Raw genomic sequence first — 14,405 nt, 5'->3', positions numbered from 1 at the left:
TCTTTGTCTTACTTTTCATTAAGATATGCTGAGTGACACTTTATTTTGTAGGAATAAATATATTTAAATTGTTTTCCACTTTATCTAAATGGCGATAGTGACTTCTTTGTCATTTTGGTATATTTGTAATTGCATTGGATTTATATTGAATGTTGAGAGTCTATATCACATGATTGATTCACACGATGCTATACTGCTATTGTAATGCATATCCAATCGAATGAAGCTTATATGCATTTTCTGTTTCATGTATCGATATTTAGTTGGATTAGTAATTGAAAACTTCATATTGATAAAGCTAAAAAAAATTGTTATTAACATTTTGCATTATTTTATAATTTTATTTTATTTTATTAGAAGTATACCTTCTAAAAGGTTATTTAAAAAATCATTTTAGAATTCTTTTTTTTTAAAACACATTCCAAGACGAATCATCTTAAAATGACATTTTTTTAAGAAATTGTTATAAAAAAGAAAAACTTTTGACGACCCTTAAATTCAAAGACGATTTTGTTGTTTAAAATCTTCATTACATATATCCTGATTGTAATGAAAGATAAAACAACCAAAAATTATGTTTTAAGTTTACCAAAAAATAAATATTTACTATTCATTTTTATAAAATAAATAAGACCACGTATGTTAAAAAAAATGTCACATTGACAAAAAATATTTAATTTATAATTCTTTCTTTTAAAGTAATTTTTTTATTTTTAAATTTATTTTAGGTTTCTTACATCGTTTGGTCGATCCTAATATAAATATGTATTGTATTTAAATTGGTGTCCTCTTATGTAAAACCTCCTCCAAGTCACTGAGAAATTAACCATTATTATGTGCACCTATATTTTCCACAAAGTTGGCACATCTATATTGGTGCAGCATGTGTGTGGTTGTGACATCCCAAATGTCCAAATTCCGATAGTAAACGACGATGGGCGTCTAGCTATTTTTTATTTTATCATTTTTAAATTTAATCACATTTTTAATCTTCCATTTTCTTATTTTCAACAATTTTATTAATTAGTGTATTAAGTTTCATCCGTTTAGATTCAATATTTAATGAAAATTTTGATGTGATAAATTAAAGTTAAAAGATAAATTAAAGTGCCACATCATAATTTTCATTAAATATTGAATGATAAGTTAAAAAAATAAATTAAGCTTGCATAATTAAAATTAATAAGGAAGATGAAATTTGTGGGGGAAAAATCATGAGACAAAATTCATAAAATTGAGAAAGTAAAACATATAATAGAAACTTAAATTTATTTATTCTATAGTCTGTTTTTAGATAAAAAATAAAATAAATTCTAATTATTTTTGTTTTCTTCAATATTTTTTTATGAATTTATGTTTAATATATTGGACCATTAGAAAAATAAAATTTTGTTTGCTATTAATTTAATTATTATTAAAGTTGATAATCTTATGGTACATAATAATTTATAATTCAACAATAATGTGAAAAAAAACCCGTTCTCATGGCCAACACATTTTAATTAACTTCTTTTTTAATTCAATTTCATTATTCCTTGTATTATCGTCGTAGTCGTCATTCTTAAAAGGCTGGATCATACTTTTGGTTTCGTTACTATAGTTATTTGGTGATTTTTGGTCTTATCATTTTTTTTATCTTCAAAATTAAATTTTTGTCTATACTGTAATTTGACATCCAACATTTAGTCAAAATTAACATAACACTGTAGCAGAGCGTGGCATCAACACAGTTTTGTTAACATGAATTGCAATAGAGTGCCATTTTCATATTTTCATTACATATTGAATGTCAACTTAATAAATGAATCAAATGACATAATTGAAATAGTATAGGAATCAAAATTGTAAAAAGAAAATAAGGAGACTAAACTTTATAAAAGAGATGGTATACAATAAAAAAATTAAAAGTGTAATTAAGTCATATATAAAAATGATAGCTACAATGGTAAAGAATAAAGGAAGTGAATTATACAAATGAAGTTAATTAAATAAGTAAATTACACTAATCACTTACGAGATTTTATGAAAATATACAAACACCTGTTTCTTTTATATTCTACACAAATCTTTCTTAATTTTTAAAAAAATATACAAAACACTCGGTTATTCATTCCACTAATCTCTCCTACAAGAGTGATTACTGTAAATGTTAAAAATATATTATTCTAAAAATATCTTATATAATAGTGATAATATCTCTCTCAAGTCTCACAACATATTTTTTTCTGCGTTAATGATAACTCTACATGCGTTCCACGAGAAGTTAAAAACAATATATTGCTTCATAACTTGTGCATAAAAATAAATTTAACGTGATTTTATTACTACTATATATGTGCAAATTGAACGTGAGTCCAAACACACAAAATCGATTGAATTAACACTTGTACGTGTTGTGCACTAAGCACAATGTGATGGATATGGAGGACATTAATTTGGTACTTGAACATCATGTGTCCTAATAAAATGTCTCTACACACAGTTCAACATCCTTTGAAATCGTGTCTTGTGTCCACTGTCCACCAACCCCTCTCTTTCTCTCTTCTTCTCTTGCCCTTGCCCTACCCTTCTTCATCTCACTTACCTGTCCTTTTCCTCAATATTGACCAGTAAACTGAAACCACCACGCTCAATAACTTGGACCCAGCACTGCCTCCACCACACTTCACCCACATCCACGTCCCACAATCTCAGCCCTCCATTCCCATGACGATCCAACGGCCACCTCACGTTCTCAACTAACCCATCGGCTTACCCACCTACACTAAATGTCACCAACCCTTCTATATATACCCCCCATTTTTTCTCTCTTTCCTCAGGAAAATTTTTCTTTTCCCACACCCCCCCAAAATAGAAAATTTTCCATTTACCATTCTTATGCAATCTCACCCTCCAATCCCACATTTGTGCATTTGTTCCTTTCCAATTTCTAACTTCCCATGTACTACGTATTTATCCACCTAGCGTAGCTATAACACATCATATATCACCCAACAACATCATCATTCACATATCCACACACAAGATCTTAAGAGACAGAGAGAAATAAAACAAAAAACAACAACCTTAAGTTGATTTTTCCCATATCCTATAATACTTCCTCTCCGACCAGGCCATTTTTTTAGGATGGAATATTCCAAGGAAATTCATAGCAATGGCAATGCAAATGGTTCATTGAACCTTTGCAATGGTAGCACGGACCCACTTAACTGGGGCATGGCCGCGGAAGCTTTGAAGGGTAGCCACCTTGATGAGGTGAAGCGCATGGTGGAGGACTACCGTAACCCCGTGGTGACGTTGGGTGGCAAGAGCCTCACCGTGTCTCAGGTGGCGGCGGTTGCCACCCACCACCACGGCGGAGTTACGGCAATGCAAATGGTTCATTGAACCTTTGCAATGGTAGCACGGACCCACTTAACTGGGGCATGGCCGCGGAAGCTTTGAAGGGTAGCCACCTTGATGAGGTGAAGCGCATGGTGGAGGACTACCGTAACCCCGTGGTGACGTTGGGTGGCAAGAGCCTCACCGTGTCTCAGGTGGCGGCGGTTGCCACCCACCACCACGGCGGAGTTACGGTGAAGCTGGCCAAGGAGACCCATCGCGGTGTCAAGGCCAGCAGTGACTGGGTCATGGATAGCATGGTTAAGGGCACTGATAGCTACGGGGTTACCACAGGGTTTGGTGCAACCTCACATAGGAGAACCAAGCAAGGTGGTGCCCTCCAAACCGAACTCATCAGGTGATAATTATTTCTTTTTTATTAGAGTTTATTCGTCATGCATTATATATATATATATATTTGCGGAGAGATTAAAATTTAATAAAAAATTGTTTTTCTAATATAATTTTTATATTATCAATTAATTGTATCGCTTATAGCAACCGTTTATTTTATTGTATTTCTCTTTGAATTTATTCTTATATTTTAATCTAAAATAAAATAAGTTTATTTCTATAAAAAAACTTATAAAAAAATATTATTAGTATGATTTTTAAAATAATTATAATAAATTTATTTTATATATATAATAATAATAATTTATAATTAAATTACAGTATAAAACTGTACTTATTTCATTAATTGATTGATTAATGGGATATAAGTTATATTGGTGGATCTGGTGTTTTATATCTACATATAACTGAATATTTTAATTTTTTTGGGTACTTGGGGGTAGGTGGATTACCAGTGATCTGCTGCATGCAATTAGGTAGAGAGTCGTCTCATGATCTGTAATTTTTTTTTGTTTCCCTTTTTCGTGTGCTTTTGTAGATTTGACACAGGTGTGTCCTCTTTTCTACTTTCGTTTAGGTTCACTTAGGCCTCGTCTGATTGGACTGGAAAATCAAAGAAAAAAAAAATAAAGGAAAGAAAAGTTTAAATTTTGTTTATTTTTTTAATAAAATTGAGAGAAAAAAATTAGGTAATGTGGGTCTCATTTTAAAAATTATTTCCGTCCAAATCGAAAAAAAAAGTGAAAAAAATTCAAATTTATATATGAAAAGATAAAAAGACCCTCAATTTAGTTATTCAATCTCTTTCATGTTTTCTTTGTTATTTATTGTTGTTGCTTTTATGCGAGAGGTGTTTTTATTTATCTACTTGAGATTTTTTCTCCTTCCTCTTACCTTTACTTTGCAATAATTTTTTCCCATGTTCTTCTCCTTCCTCATTTTCTCATTCTTTTCTTCACCTTTTATTTAACGTTTTTTTTCCTTCTTCTTTTTGCTATTAATTTGTCGAGATATTTCTTGTATTTTTTTTCTTTTTCATTATTTCATCACTTGCAATATTTACTAATTTACTATGAGGATCCTGAAGGTGTTCAAAGGGTTGCGTTGCTTGATTTTATAATAATTTCATGTTTTTCTAATTTTTTATTTAAGTTTATAAAAATATATTAATATATTCATTTTTTTAATTTTGTGTGTAAATAATTTTGTTTAAGGATATTCATGTCTTTTTATAAATTTATATTTTTCTTTCTTCTCATTTTTAAGCAATCTAACAAAGGAAAATAAAACTCATTTTTTCTTTCTTTTGATTTTCTCTTATAACAAACCATAAAAAAAGCACCTCATTTATTCTTTTTCTTTCCTTTTTTCTTTTTCTTTTTCTTTTGTAAACCAAACAAAGAGTTACTGTTGATTCCAAAATGAGGTGAATAAAAAAATAGATAAAATTGAAATAAAAAGAAAAAATAACCAAACAATTATAACTTTTAAATAAGAAATAGTTCTATGTGGTAAAAGTCTGGATATAATAACTGCCGCTTATGGAAGCGGTTATTGATGTTTTGTAACCTCTAGTTTTAACGCATAAAATAATTATTAGGCATGGAAAAATAGGTGGAAAGGGTAAAAAACAAACTCCTATGATGTTTTTTTTTATGTATATATAGAAAACTCTTATAATGTTATGAAATACTTAAACGTTCTTATGGAAGTAGGTTTAATAATTTTTAAAAATTAAAATGATATTTTATATTTATTAAAAAAATCAATTAAAAAATAAGAACAGTACCCGTTCTCTACGAATTATTGATCAACAATGACTCGAGCACCCGCGTTAAGTGGTCCACTCCATTCCAACGTGTGTTTGGTTAAGATTTTTTTTTTTATAAATGTAAGTTGCTAAGTGATAGAAAGGAAAACATTTTCCCTTTAAATAAAAATGTATAAGAAAAGTATACTTACGGCAATATTTATCTTAAACGAACATGCTGTTAAAGAAGGAAGCAGTCACCAAAAAAAAAAAAAGAAGAAGGAAGTCATTATCCAAATGTTAATTATTATTATTATTATGCAAAAAAAAAAAAAGACATAACTTTCAAAGATGAAAACAGAAAATAAGACAATTTTAAGAGAACGTACACTTGTCTAATAGCCGGAAAGTAAACAAAAATTCCCAGTCACACAACAAAGAGATGACTTGTCATTTCTGAATTTTGCTTTTGCTGCTTTGTCTTTGAGTTGATATCGTCCCATCAAAGTCAAATCATGGCCACGAAATTTGTAATGGAGGAAAATACTATACGAATAATTATTAAAGAAATAACAAAGAATTGTATGAGAGTAGAAGTATTATTGCATGTGAAGTTGCGTGAAAACTGAAAAGTAAGTGATGTTTGACACATAGTGTAAATAAATATAAAGATATATCTATAAACTTTTAGGTATAAAAATGTTATATTCATGAGTGTGCTAAAAATTCGATGCTGACAAAGTTCGAATGACAGACCATTAATTATTAACCGATATTACGGTTGTCCCATTAGGCGAGTCTGCATGGAAGCACCAGAACCACTGATGCCACAACTTTATATTTAATGTTATGTGGCTCTTTCTTTATGCATTCTTTTTTTTCTCTTCCTTAATGCTATATTGCTCTGAGAAAAAGAAAGGAAGGATACCACTTTAATGCATGTTAAAAAAAACTACTTTAGTAGCATTTTAATATATTTTTTTTGGAAAAAAATAAGACAAAATACTGATTTGTTTTTTTAAAAAATATGATCAGATCAAATATACAAAATAAAAGATAAAAAGATATAGATAATTATCATCATAATTTGTATACAAAATTATATATTTTCATTTCAAACCAATTAATTTCCTATATGCAAGAAAGAAAGAAAAAAAAACAGAAGCAAATGCCGAATATGTGTGCCTAAAAAAGGTGTTATGAAAAAAAGTAGAAAATAAAAAATTCTTGCACGACTGATCAATTGTTAATATGTTATATTAAATGGCAATGGCGGAGTTATCTATTAATTGTTAGAGACTGGTTGGTGGCTTTACATGATTGGGATATTATTTTAATGTACTTGGACTTCTATTCAACACGATTGTTTGACTTAGTATGAATTACTTGGAAGCCCACCCTTATTGTTTATTCGGTTTAGTCAATATGTTTCTTAGTTGTTTATAATTTATTAGTATTATTCATTATATACAATTCTTGTCATTTTGTTATTATAATTTAGTGTTGACACTGACACAATTCAATAACTACTTTGTTTTAACAGATTTTTGAATGCTGGCATTTTTGGCAATGGAACAGAATCTTGTCACACCTTACCTCACTCAGCTACAAGGGCAGCCATGTTGGTTAGGATCAATACCTTGCTTCAAGGATACTCAGGCATTAGATTTGAAATCATGGAGGCCATCACCAAGTTTTTGAACCATAACATAACCCCATGTCTTCCTCTACGTGGTACAATCACTGCATCAGGTGACTTGGTTCCTTTATCATATGTTGCTGGCCTCTTGATTGGAAGGCCAAACTCCAAGTCTATTGGACCTAATGGACAAGTTCTTAATGCTAAAGAGGCCTTTCAACTAGCTGGAATAGATGGTGGTTTCTTTGAGTTGCAACCTAAAGAGGGTTTGGCACTAGTGAATGGCACTGCAGTAGGATCTGGCTTGGCTTCCACGGTTCTTTTTGAGGCAAATTTGCTTGTCATCCTTTCAGAAGTTTTGTCTGCAATTTTTGCTGAAGTCATGCAAGGAAAACAAGAATTCACAGACCACTTGACTCATAAATTGAAGCACCACCCTGGCCAAATTGAGGCTGCAGCTATCATGGAACATATATTAGATGGAAGCTCATATGTTAAGGCAGCACAGAAGTTACATGAGATTGATCCACTTCAAAAGCCTAAACAAGATAGGTATGCTCTTAGAACATCACCTCAATGGCTTGGACCACAAATTGAAGTAATTAGGCATGCAACAAATATGATTGAAAGGGAGATAAACTCTGTCAATGATAACCCCTTGATTGATGTTTCAAGGAATAAGGCACTCCATGGGGGGAATTTCCAAGGTACCCCAATTGGTGTTTCAATGGATAACACCCGTTTGGCTATTGCATCAATTGGTAAACTTATGTTTGCCCAGTTCTCTGAACTTGTGAATGACTTCTACAACAATGGTTTGCCTTCAAATCTAACAGCTAGTCGCAATCCAAGCTTAGACTATGGATTCAAAGGTGCTGAAATTGCAATGGCATCCTATTGTTCAGAACTCCAATACCTTGCCAATCCTGTTACCACTCATGTCCAGAGTGCTGAGCAACATAACCAAGATGTGAACTCTTTAGGCTTAATTTCCTCTAGAAAGACAGCTGAAGCAATAGATGTATTAAAGCTCATGTCATCCACTTTCTTAGTTGCTTTGTGCCAAGCCATTGATTTGAGGCATTTGGAGGAAAACTTGAAGAACACTGTTAAGAATACCGTTAGTCAAGTGGCCAAAAGAGTTCTCACAGTTGGCATCAATGGCGAGTTACATCCTTCTAGGTTTTGTGAGAAGGACTTACTCAAAATTGTTGATCGTGAGTATGTCTATGCTTACATTGATGACCCCTGTAGTGCAACCTACCCTCTGATGCAAAAGTTGAGATTAGTCCTAGTTGATCATGCATTGCAAAATGGTGACAAAGAGGCGAGTTCAAGTACCTCAATTTTCCAAAAGATTGGTGCCTTTGAAGAAGAGCTCAATGCCCTTTTGCCCAAAGAGGTGGAAAGTGCTAGGATTGAAGTTGAGAATGGAAATCCTGCTATTCCTAACCGAATTAAGGAATGCAGGTCTTACCCATTATATAAGTTTGTGAGAGAAAATTTGGGTACAACTTTGCTAACAGGAGAGAAAGTCAAGTCACCTGGTGAGGAATCTGATAAGGTATTTACTGCATTGTGTGAAGGGAAGTTCATCGATCCTTTGTTGGACTGTCTAAAAGAGTGGAATGGTGCTCCTCTACCAATATGCTGAGATGGTGCTACCTTTTTTCTTAAGAAAACCAAAATTTACTTTTCATTTTCCTATGATGTATGTTTTATAACGCTATTGGACGTGTATTTGAAACTGTAGGAATTGTATTTCAATCTAATATATGTTCTTTTTCTGTAAACTACCAAAACATTTATATTGGTGTTGATTAACCAGAGATGTTTGACCATGAAATCATAAACAAAATAAAAACATACGAAGTTCAAAGTAAAAGTAATACATAAGAAAAAAAAATGATTTATTTTATAATCTCAATTACCATAATAGAAGTTCAACTTCATACTTCGAGACAATATTAGAAAGTATATCATTTGTCCAACTATGGACTTTTCAAAAACATTTGGGACAATATAATTAATTCATGCAGCACTTTTTAGACTATTCTACTTTTTTTTTTGTATTTCCTTTTCATCAAGAGCATCAAGTCATCTGCATGTGCAAGATGGAAGATTTCAAGTCCATTTCTATATCTAAAACTAAAAAGGCCGTCAAGATTTTTTTGATCATTGATAATCAAATAGCTATTCCATATAAAGAATACTCTACTTGATTCTTATTCTTCAACCATGACAATTTACATTTAAATGTACTATATTTATTATGTTATAATTATTAAATTTTAATTATATTTGAAATATTTAAATATTAAATTTATATTTTTTTAAATTTGCAGTGTTATAATTATTGAATTGATTTTTTTATTAAGATATTAGCGACTGAAACATTTAATCGTAAATTACTTTATAATAAATTTAGTGACCAATAGAGTCGGTCGCAGAGTGAGAGACGATGATTAACTTATTTTAATATTTTACAATGTTAGCCCGACATATTGGATCGCCAAATATTAAATGACATTAGTGAGCGAATAACTTGGCAGCAAAGTTTATATTTTGCTACGGGATTAGCCACCATGTGAAATTGTTCCATTTGCGACTGAAAAATTGGTCTCTAATTCCGTCTGGGCATTTTAAAATCTTGTTATATGCAAAAAAGAGAAGCAGTCGCTGGATCGGTCGCTGGATCGGTCGCTTTCTTCCAGAGATGTTGTTCAGTCGCTGGATAGTCCCTATCGGCCGATAATATCGTTCAGTCGCAAAACTATGGTCGCTAAATCGGAATATTTTTTGTAGTGTCACTTGCTTTACAACATTCGTGAGAATGTTGACAACAAAACTAAGTCTATTATTTAAAGAGGCTTCACTAATTATTAGAAGAAAAAAAAATTAATTAAGACCCTTTACTCCTTTAGCTTTATATCACTATATTAATCTAACAATTGACAGGAATTGTCTGGAAATGATGTGATAAGATATTGGCCGGTGCAGGTCCCTTATTGCTAACTTATCAGCTGCAAATTGTTTTAAAGCTAAGCACTTGAAGCATCCAGAAATTTGGGCACGAGGTTTGATGATCCTATTCATATTCATTCTTGTTTCTTACTTTATTTTTTCTTCATCTTCTTCTTCTTCCATACTCACTATAATGTAACTCCAGCATATATGATGAGAAGTGGAAAAGGCTAAGTACTATTATGTTGCTGGATTTTTCCTCACCGTGTCCCTTGAGTCCATTAAAATTCTTGCTAGGAATGCAGCTGCGAATAATAAGGTAAGAATTACTCACCATATATAACTAGGCAGGATATAATTAATTAGTTACATCAATCATTATCTGTTTTTACTTTAGTGACATTGATCGAATCCTTACACACGTATCTAATACTAATTTGTTTATATATACCATTGACTAAAACCTGTTGGGGCACTTGATCTTCACGATGGACCTGTCTGCTCCATTCATCTGCGAGTTTTACGTACAGGGATGAGCAGGATCAAATTATGCCGTAAGCATTCTCACATTTTTTTTGTGCATCATATATGAACTGAGTTAATTAATGTTGACCTGTTCTGTCTAGGTATATTGACTATGTATTTGTTTATGGGGTTGAGGCTAGAACCTTTTCACAGGCGCATGGCTGGAAGGTAATTAGTGATTTCTAACAAGCCTTCATTAAATATATTCTATGGTTCAACAAAATCAATCAATTAATTTCTAGAAGCTAATTACATTCAATTTCATGTCCAATTAGACTGATAATAATGTTATCATTCAAGATCCAGTTCTTCCCGTTGTACTGGCTGAGGATGGAAAGATCAAATTATTCTCAGCTGTTCCACTGCCAAAAGAGAAGATTGTGGATACCAATGGAGTAGGTAAGCCATTCAATTCGTCTCTCCTTTTTGAGTTTAAAATTAATATAGCTACTATGGAACCAAGATAGGTCTATTTTATAAATTCCATATGTTATATATAGGATAAAACTTAAATGTGATTCTTGATGATCATGTGTTTCTGGTGTTGTTCTTCAATCAAAATTATAGTTTCATATCACTATAAAAGGTTTACAATATAGATTACTGAAATAAAACTCTGATTTTAATTGACAGATAGCAACGAAAGCACTTAAAAGAACTAGTATATCTAATGTTTGAAGTGATATAAAGTAAGATGCAGTTGTTCTTATAATCGTATTGTGTTGTACATGTGTGTGGCAGCGGACGCATTTGTTGGTGGATTCTTGTCACAGCTGGTTCAAGAAAAGGCCATTGAGGAGTGCGTGAAAGCTGGTTGCTATGCAGCAATTCTCATGTTAGTTAAACCTCTTTTCCTTTCGTTCTTGTTTTACATTACATGTTAAACTGTCTAATAATAAGAGTTTGTCTTGTGTCACACCCAGTGTGTAAGATCAGCATGGCCCTTCCAAAATGGCCTAGGATGTGATGTAACAAAAGAGAGATGTAAAATAAAATGAGTGTTAATTGAGTGTTTGAACTGTTTAAAAATCATTACGCGTATCACTTGTCGCTCTTACATTTCTTTCTCTATTATTCATGATCTCAACTTTATTGCCTTTGTGCTAAATCTCCCTGCAAGAAATTTAGGTTGGCAATGCATGCTGCATGGTAACCCAGTATCTTTAACACTGATTTGGAAAATGATTTGTTCCTCCTATAACATGATCCTCCAACCCATATTTTCCCCACTCCAACCAGTAGCTCAACCTTTTTCATATTAACACAAACCAACAAAGGAAAGGAAGACAGGCAAAGAGTAAGCTCACTGTCTTACAAAAAAAATCAGTGTTACAATATGGAGCATGAGCAATGAGCAATTGTGTCTTATTAGACATAGTCAATGTCACTACTGAGTCTCTTCACGTGGCCTAGTCAAAATCAATTAATAAAACAAGACTAAAAGTCATTTTACACGGAACTAAATAAAAAAATGAGGATATTTTTTTCTCCCCAAAAGATAAGTATATATATATATATATATATATATATATATATATATATATATATCTCAACGATTAAGTTAAGGATTTGCAAGCTATGGCTCATAAAATCCGTGAAGGATAGAAATTATCCGAGATTTTTGGAAGAGTTTATTAAGACTTATAAAAGTAATTCGTAACCATTCTATAAATTCTCTTTTAATTTATTTCAACAAAATTTACACTCAAACTTATGAATAAATTTTTATTTGATAAAAAATTATTAAATAAATAATTAATTTATAAGCTGTTTATATAAGCACGCTCTAAAAATATATTATAATGTATGCTAATATACTGATAGACCATAAGTATAAAGTAGGATATGCCAAATCTATATATCTAATATATACTTGAATATTTATCTTTCAATTATATTTGATGCATGCACAAAATGAAGGAAAATTATTTTTGTACACTCAAAGGATATTTACACCTTGAGAGAGATAAATAATTAATAAGTGATAATATAATGTGACAAAAAGAGAGATATAAAAATAAATAAAAAGTGTTGATGTTGATGGGAATATTTACATAATAGACGTGTCCAAATATCACCATTCATTTATTAATAATGTGAAATCACCGTACAAAATGTACAAATTAAACTTTTCCTGGAAAGCTAGTTACGTCTAGCTTCCAATAGCTATATATCATAATTTGTCTATATGACTCAGAATGGAAAATTGCTAGTATACTAGCTAGCTACAAACAGTTGAAGAGCTAGCCTCAGATCCTAGACAAGATCACCAGCATTGTGAAGAACAAGAAGGAAAATGTTCTCATTGCAAGGGATACGGAGTTTAGAATCATTGGTGAATCCAAACACATCCTCTGCATGGTCCAGCAAGGCTTGGAAGAGTGGATGGTTGAGCATACCTACTTTGATCACAAATCTCTTGCAATCCTCACCAACATAGACAACTAGGTGACCTTTTGGGACATCTTTGGGTACGTATGAGTGTGACTTTTCATGCGAGGAACAACATGTAACCAATATTGCATAATTGGGAAAATTAGCACTGACCTTTCTAATGAATTTATAAAATTCCCTTATGCAGCATTTGAGAAGTTTGAGCTTCATCTTCATCATACATAGAATTGAGACAGAGAGAGAGAGAGAGAGAGTCAAGAGATAGAGACACAAATTAAAACTAGAAGTAAAAAGAGGTTTATATATGTAGTTGTTGCAAAGAGGGAGAAGAGAGAGTTATTATTCTAAGCTTAATATATATTTTAATGGCCCAAAAGAATCATTTTTGGATCATGGCTCAAATATTTTAGTTTAGTACGAGTGGAGTTTTGCATGCATTAATTGTACGAAATAGGACCTTTTGTTGTTTATGGTATGGTTCATAACTCATAAGTGGGTTAATGTAGGGAAGTACGCTTTGGGAGGGTGGGAGTGACAGGAAAAAGGCACGCATGAAGGATAAGAAAGTGTTGGTTGGAAGAAGCACAGTGGTGAGAATGATTAATAAGAAAGTACCAAGTTGTGATTCCCCGTTCGGACAGATATATATATGGGAAGGGAATAAAGTGTAACAGTTCCCTTTTTGACAAACTAATTATTGGATGCACGATTACAAAATTCTCTCCTTTTCAGAAATTTTCATAACATGCCGTCACCCAATGATCTAGTGTGGAGTTGTTTTAATTTAATGAGACTCGAGTTTCGGTCATAATGAGTTACATATAAAATAGTTAGAAGAAGAGTTGCACCTTCATGGGTAAAGAAAGAAAGGAGAGAGAAGGATTTGTAGGTTCGAATATAATATTTTTACTTAACATCTCCAGTAAAATCAACAAATTAACACTTGATAAAAAAAATTCTAGTTTAAATAAAAATTGTCTCCCATAAAGAGAATATCTACATATGTCCTAATATTAATGCATTCATCTCAAATTATTTGTAACTTGCAAATTTTAGTTTATTAGAGTGTTTTAGTTCAAAAAATTATTTTTCTAACAATAACGAATGGAATATTAATAATTTAATACTATTTTTATATAGAGATACTTTAAAATGAAGAGGACAGTCTATAATTAACCAACTTGTTAGATGTGGTATTTGTTGTATATCTTGAAGACTGATCATAAATTTGTTTGAGGCAGATATTTCAAACATGCAGACATCATGGATGCATGAACGCAATGATTCCTTTGGTGGACACGCAAATCCAAATAAAACAGCCAACAGATTTATGTTTGGTAATTATCATGAAACAAGACATCCTCAATACGACACACACTATTCTCTAGGAGCCAACAG

General features: G+C 31.8%; 1 protein-coding gene and 1 pseudogene across 2 annotated transcripts; both read left to right on the top strand.

The window, feature by feature from the left end:
• Positions 1 to 2,805: 2,805 nt before the first annotated feature.
• Positions 2,806 to 8,948, top strand: LOC114371207 (phenylalanine ammonia-lyase 2-like). 2 transcript variants are annotated; one of them, XM_028328653.1, is made up of 3 exons: positions 2,806 to 3,169; positions 3,379 to 3,739; positions 7,029 to 8,948. In XM_028328653.1, the coding sequence occupies exons 1-3, from the start codon at positions 3,127 to 3,129 to the stop codon at positions 8,776 to 8,778; spliced, it is 2,154 nt and encodes a 717-aa protein (XP_028184454.1). In that variant the 5' UTR covers positions 2,806 to 3,126; the 3' UTR covers positions 8,779 to 8,948. The 2 variants fall into 2 exon arrangements, with proteins under 2 accessions (XP_028184454.1, XP_028184455.1); XM_028328654.1 differs by having other exon boundaries at positions 2,806 to 3,209; positions 3,401 to 3,739.
• A 290-nt stretch (positions 8,949 to 9,238) lies between these two features.
• Positions 9,239 to 11,587, top strand: LOC114371806 (annotated as a pseudogene).
• The last annotated feature ends 2,818 nt before the right edge of the window (positions 11,588 to 14,405 follow it).

This window comes from Glycine soja, chromosome 10 (assembly GCF_004193775.1).
Source record: "Glycine soja cultivar W05 chromosome 10, ASM419377v2, whole genome shotgun sequence".
Classification (NCBI taxonomy): Eukaryota; Viridiplantae; Streptophyta; class Magnoliopsida; order Fabales; family Fabaceae; genus Glycine; species Glycine soja.
The sequence above is the reverse complement of the archived record's forward strand: the minus strand, read 5'-3'. Positions and strand labels throughout refer to the sequence as shown.

What these genes read in the sequence shown, in the direction of transcription:
- LOC114371207 (XM_028328654.1), top strand. Translation starts at nt 3,127, where the DNA reads ATGGAATATTCCAAGGAAATTCATAGCAATGGCAATGCAAATGGTTCA. An exon ending in GGTAGCACGGACCCACTTAA is followed by an intron (nt 3,210 to 3,400) that starts CTGGGGCATGGC and finishes CCTTTGCAATGG; the next exon opens with TAGCACGGACCCACTTAACT. An exon ending in CTCCAAACCGAACTCATCAG is followed by an intron (nt 3,740 to 7,028) that starts GTGATAATTATT and finishes TTGTTTTAACAG; the next exon opens with ATTTTTGAATGCTGGCATTT.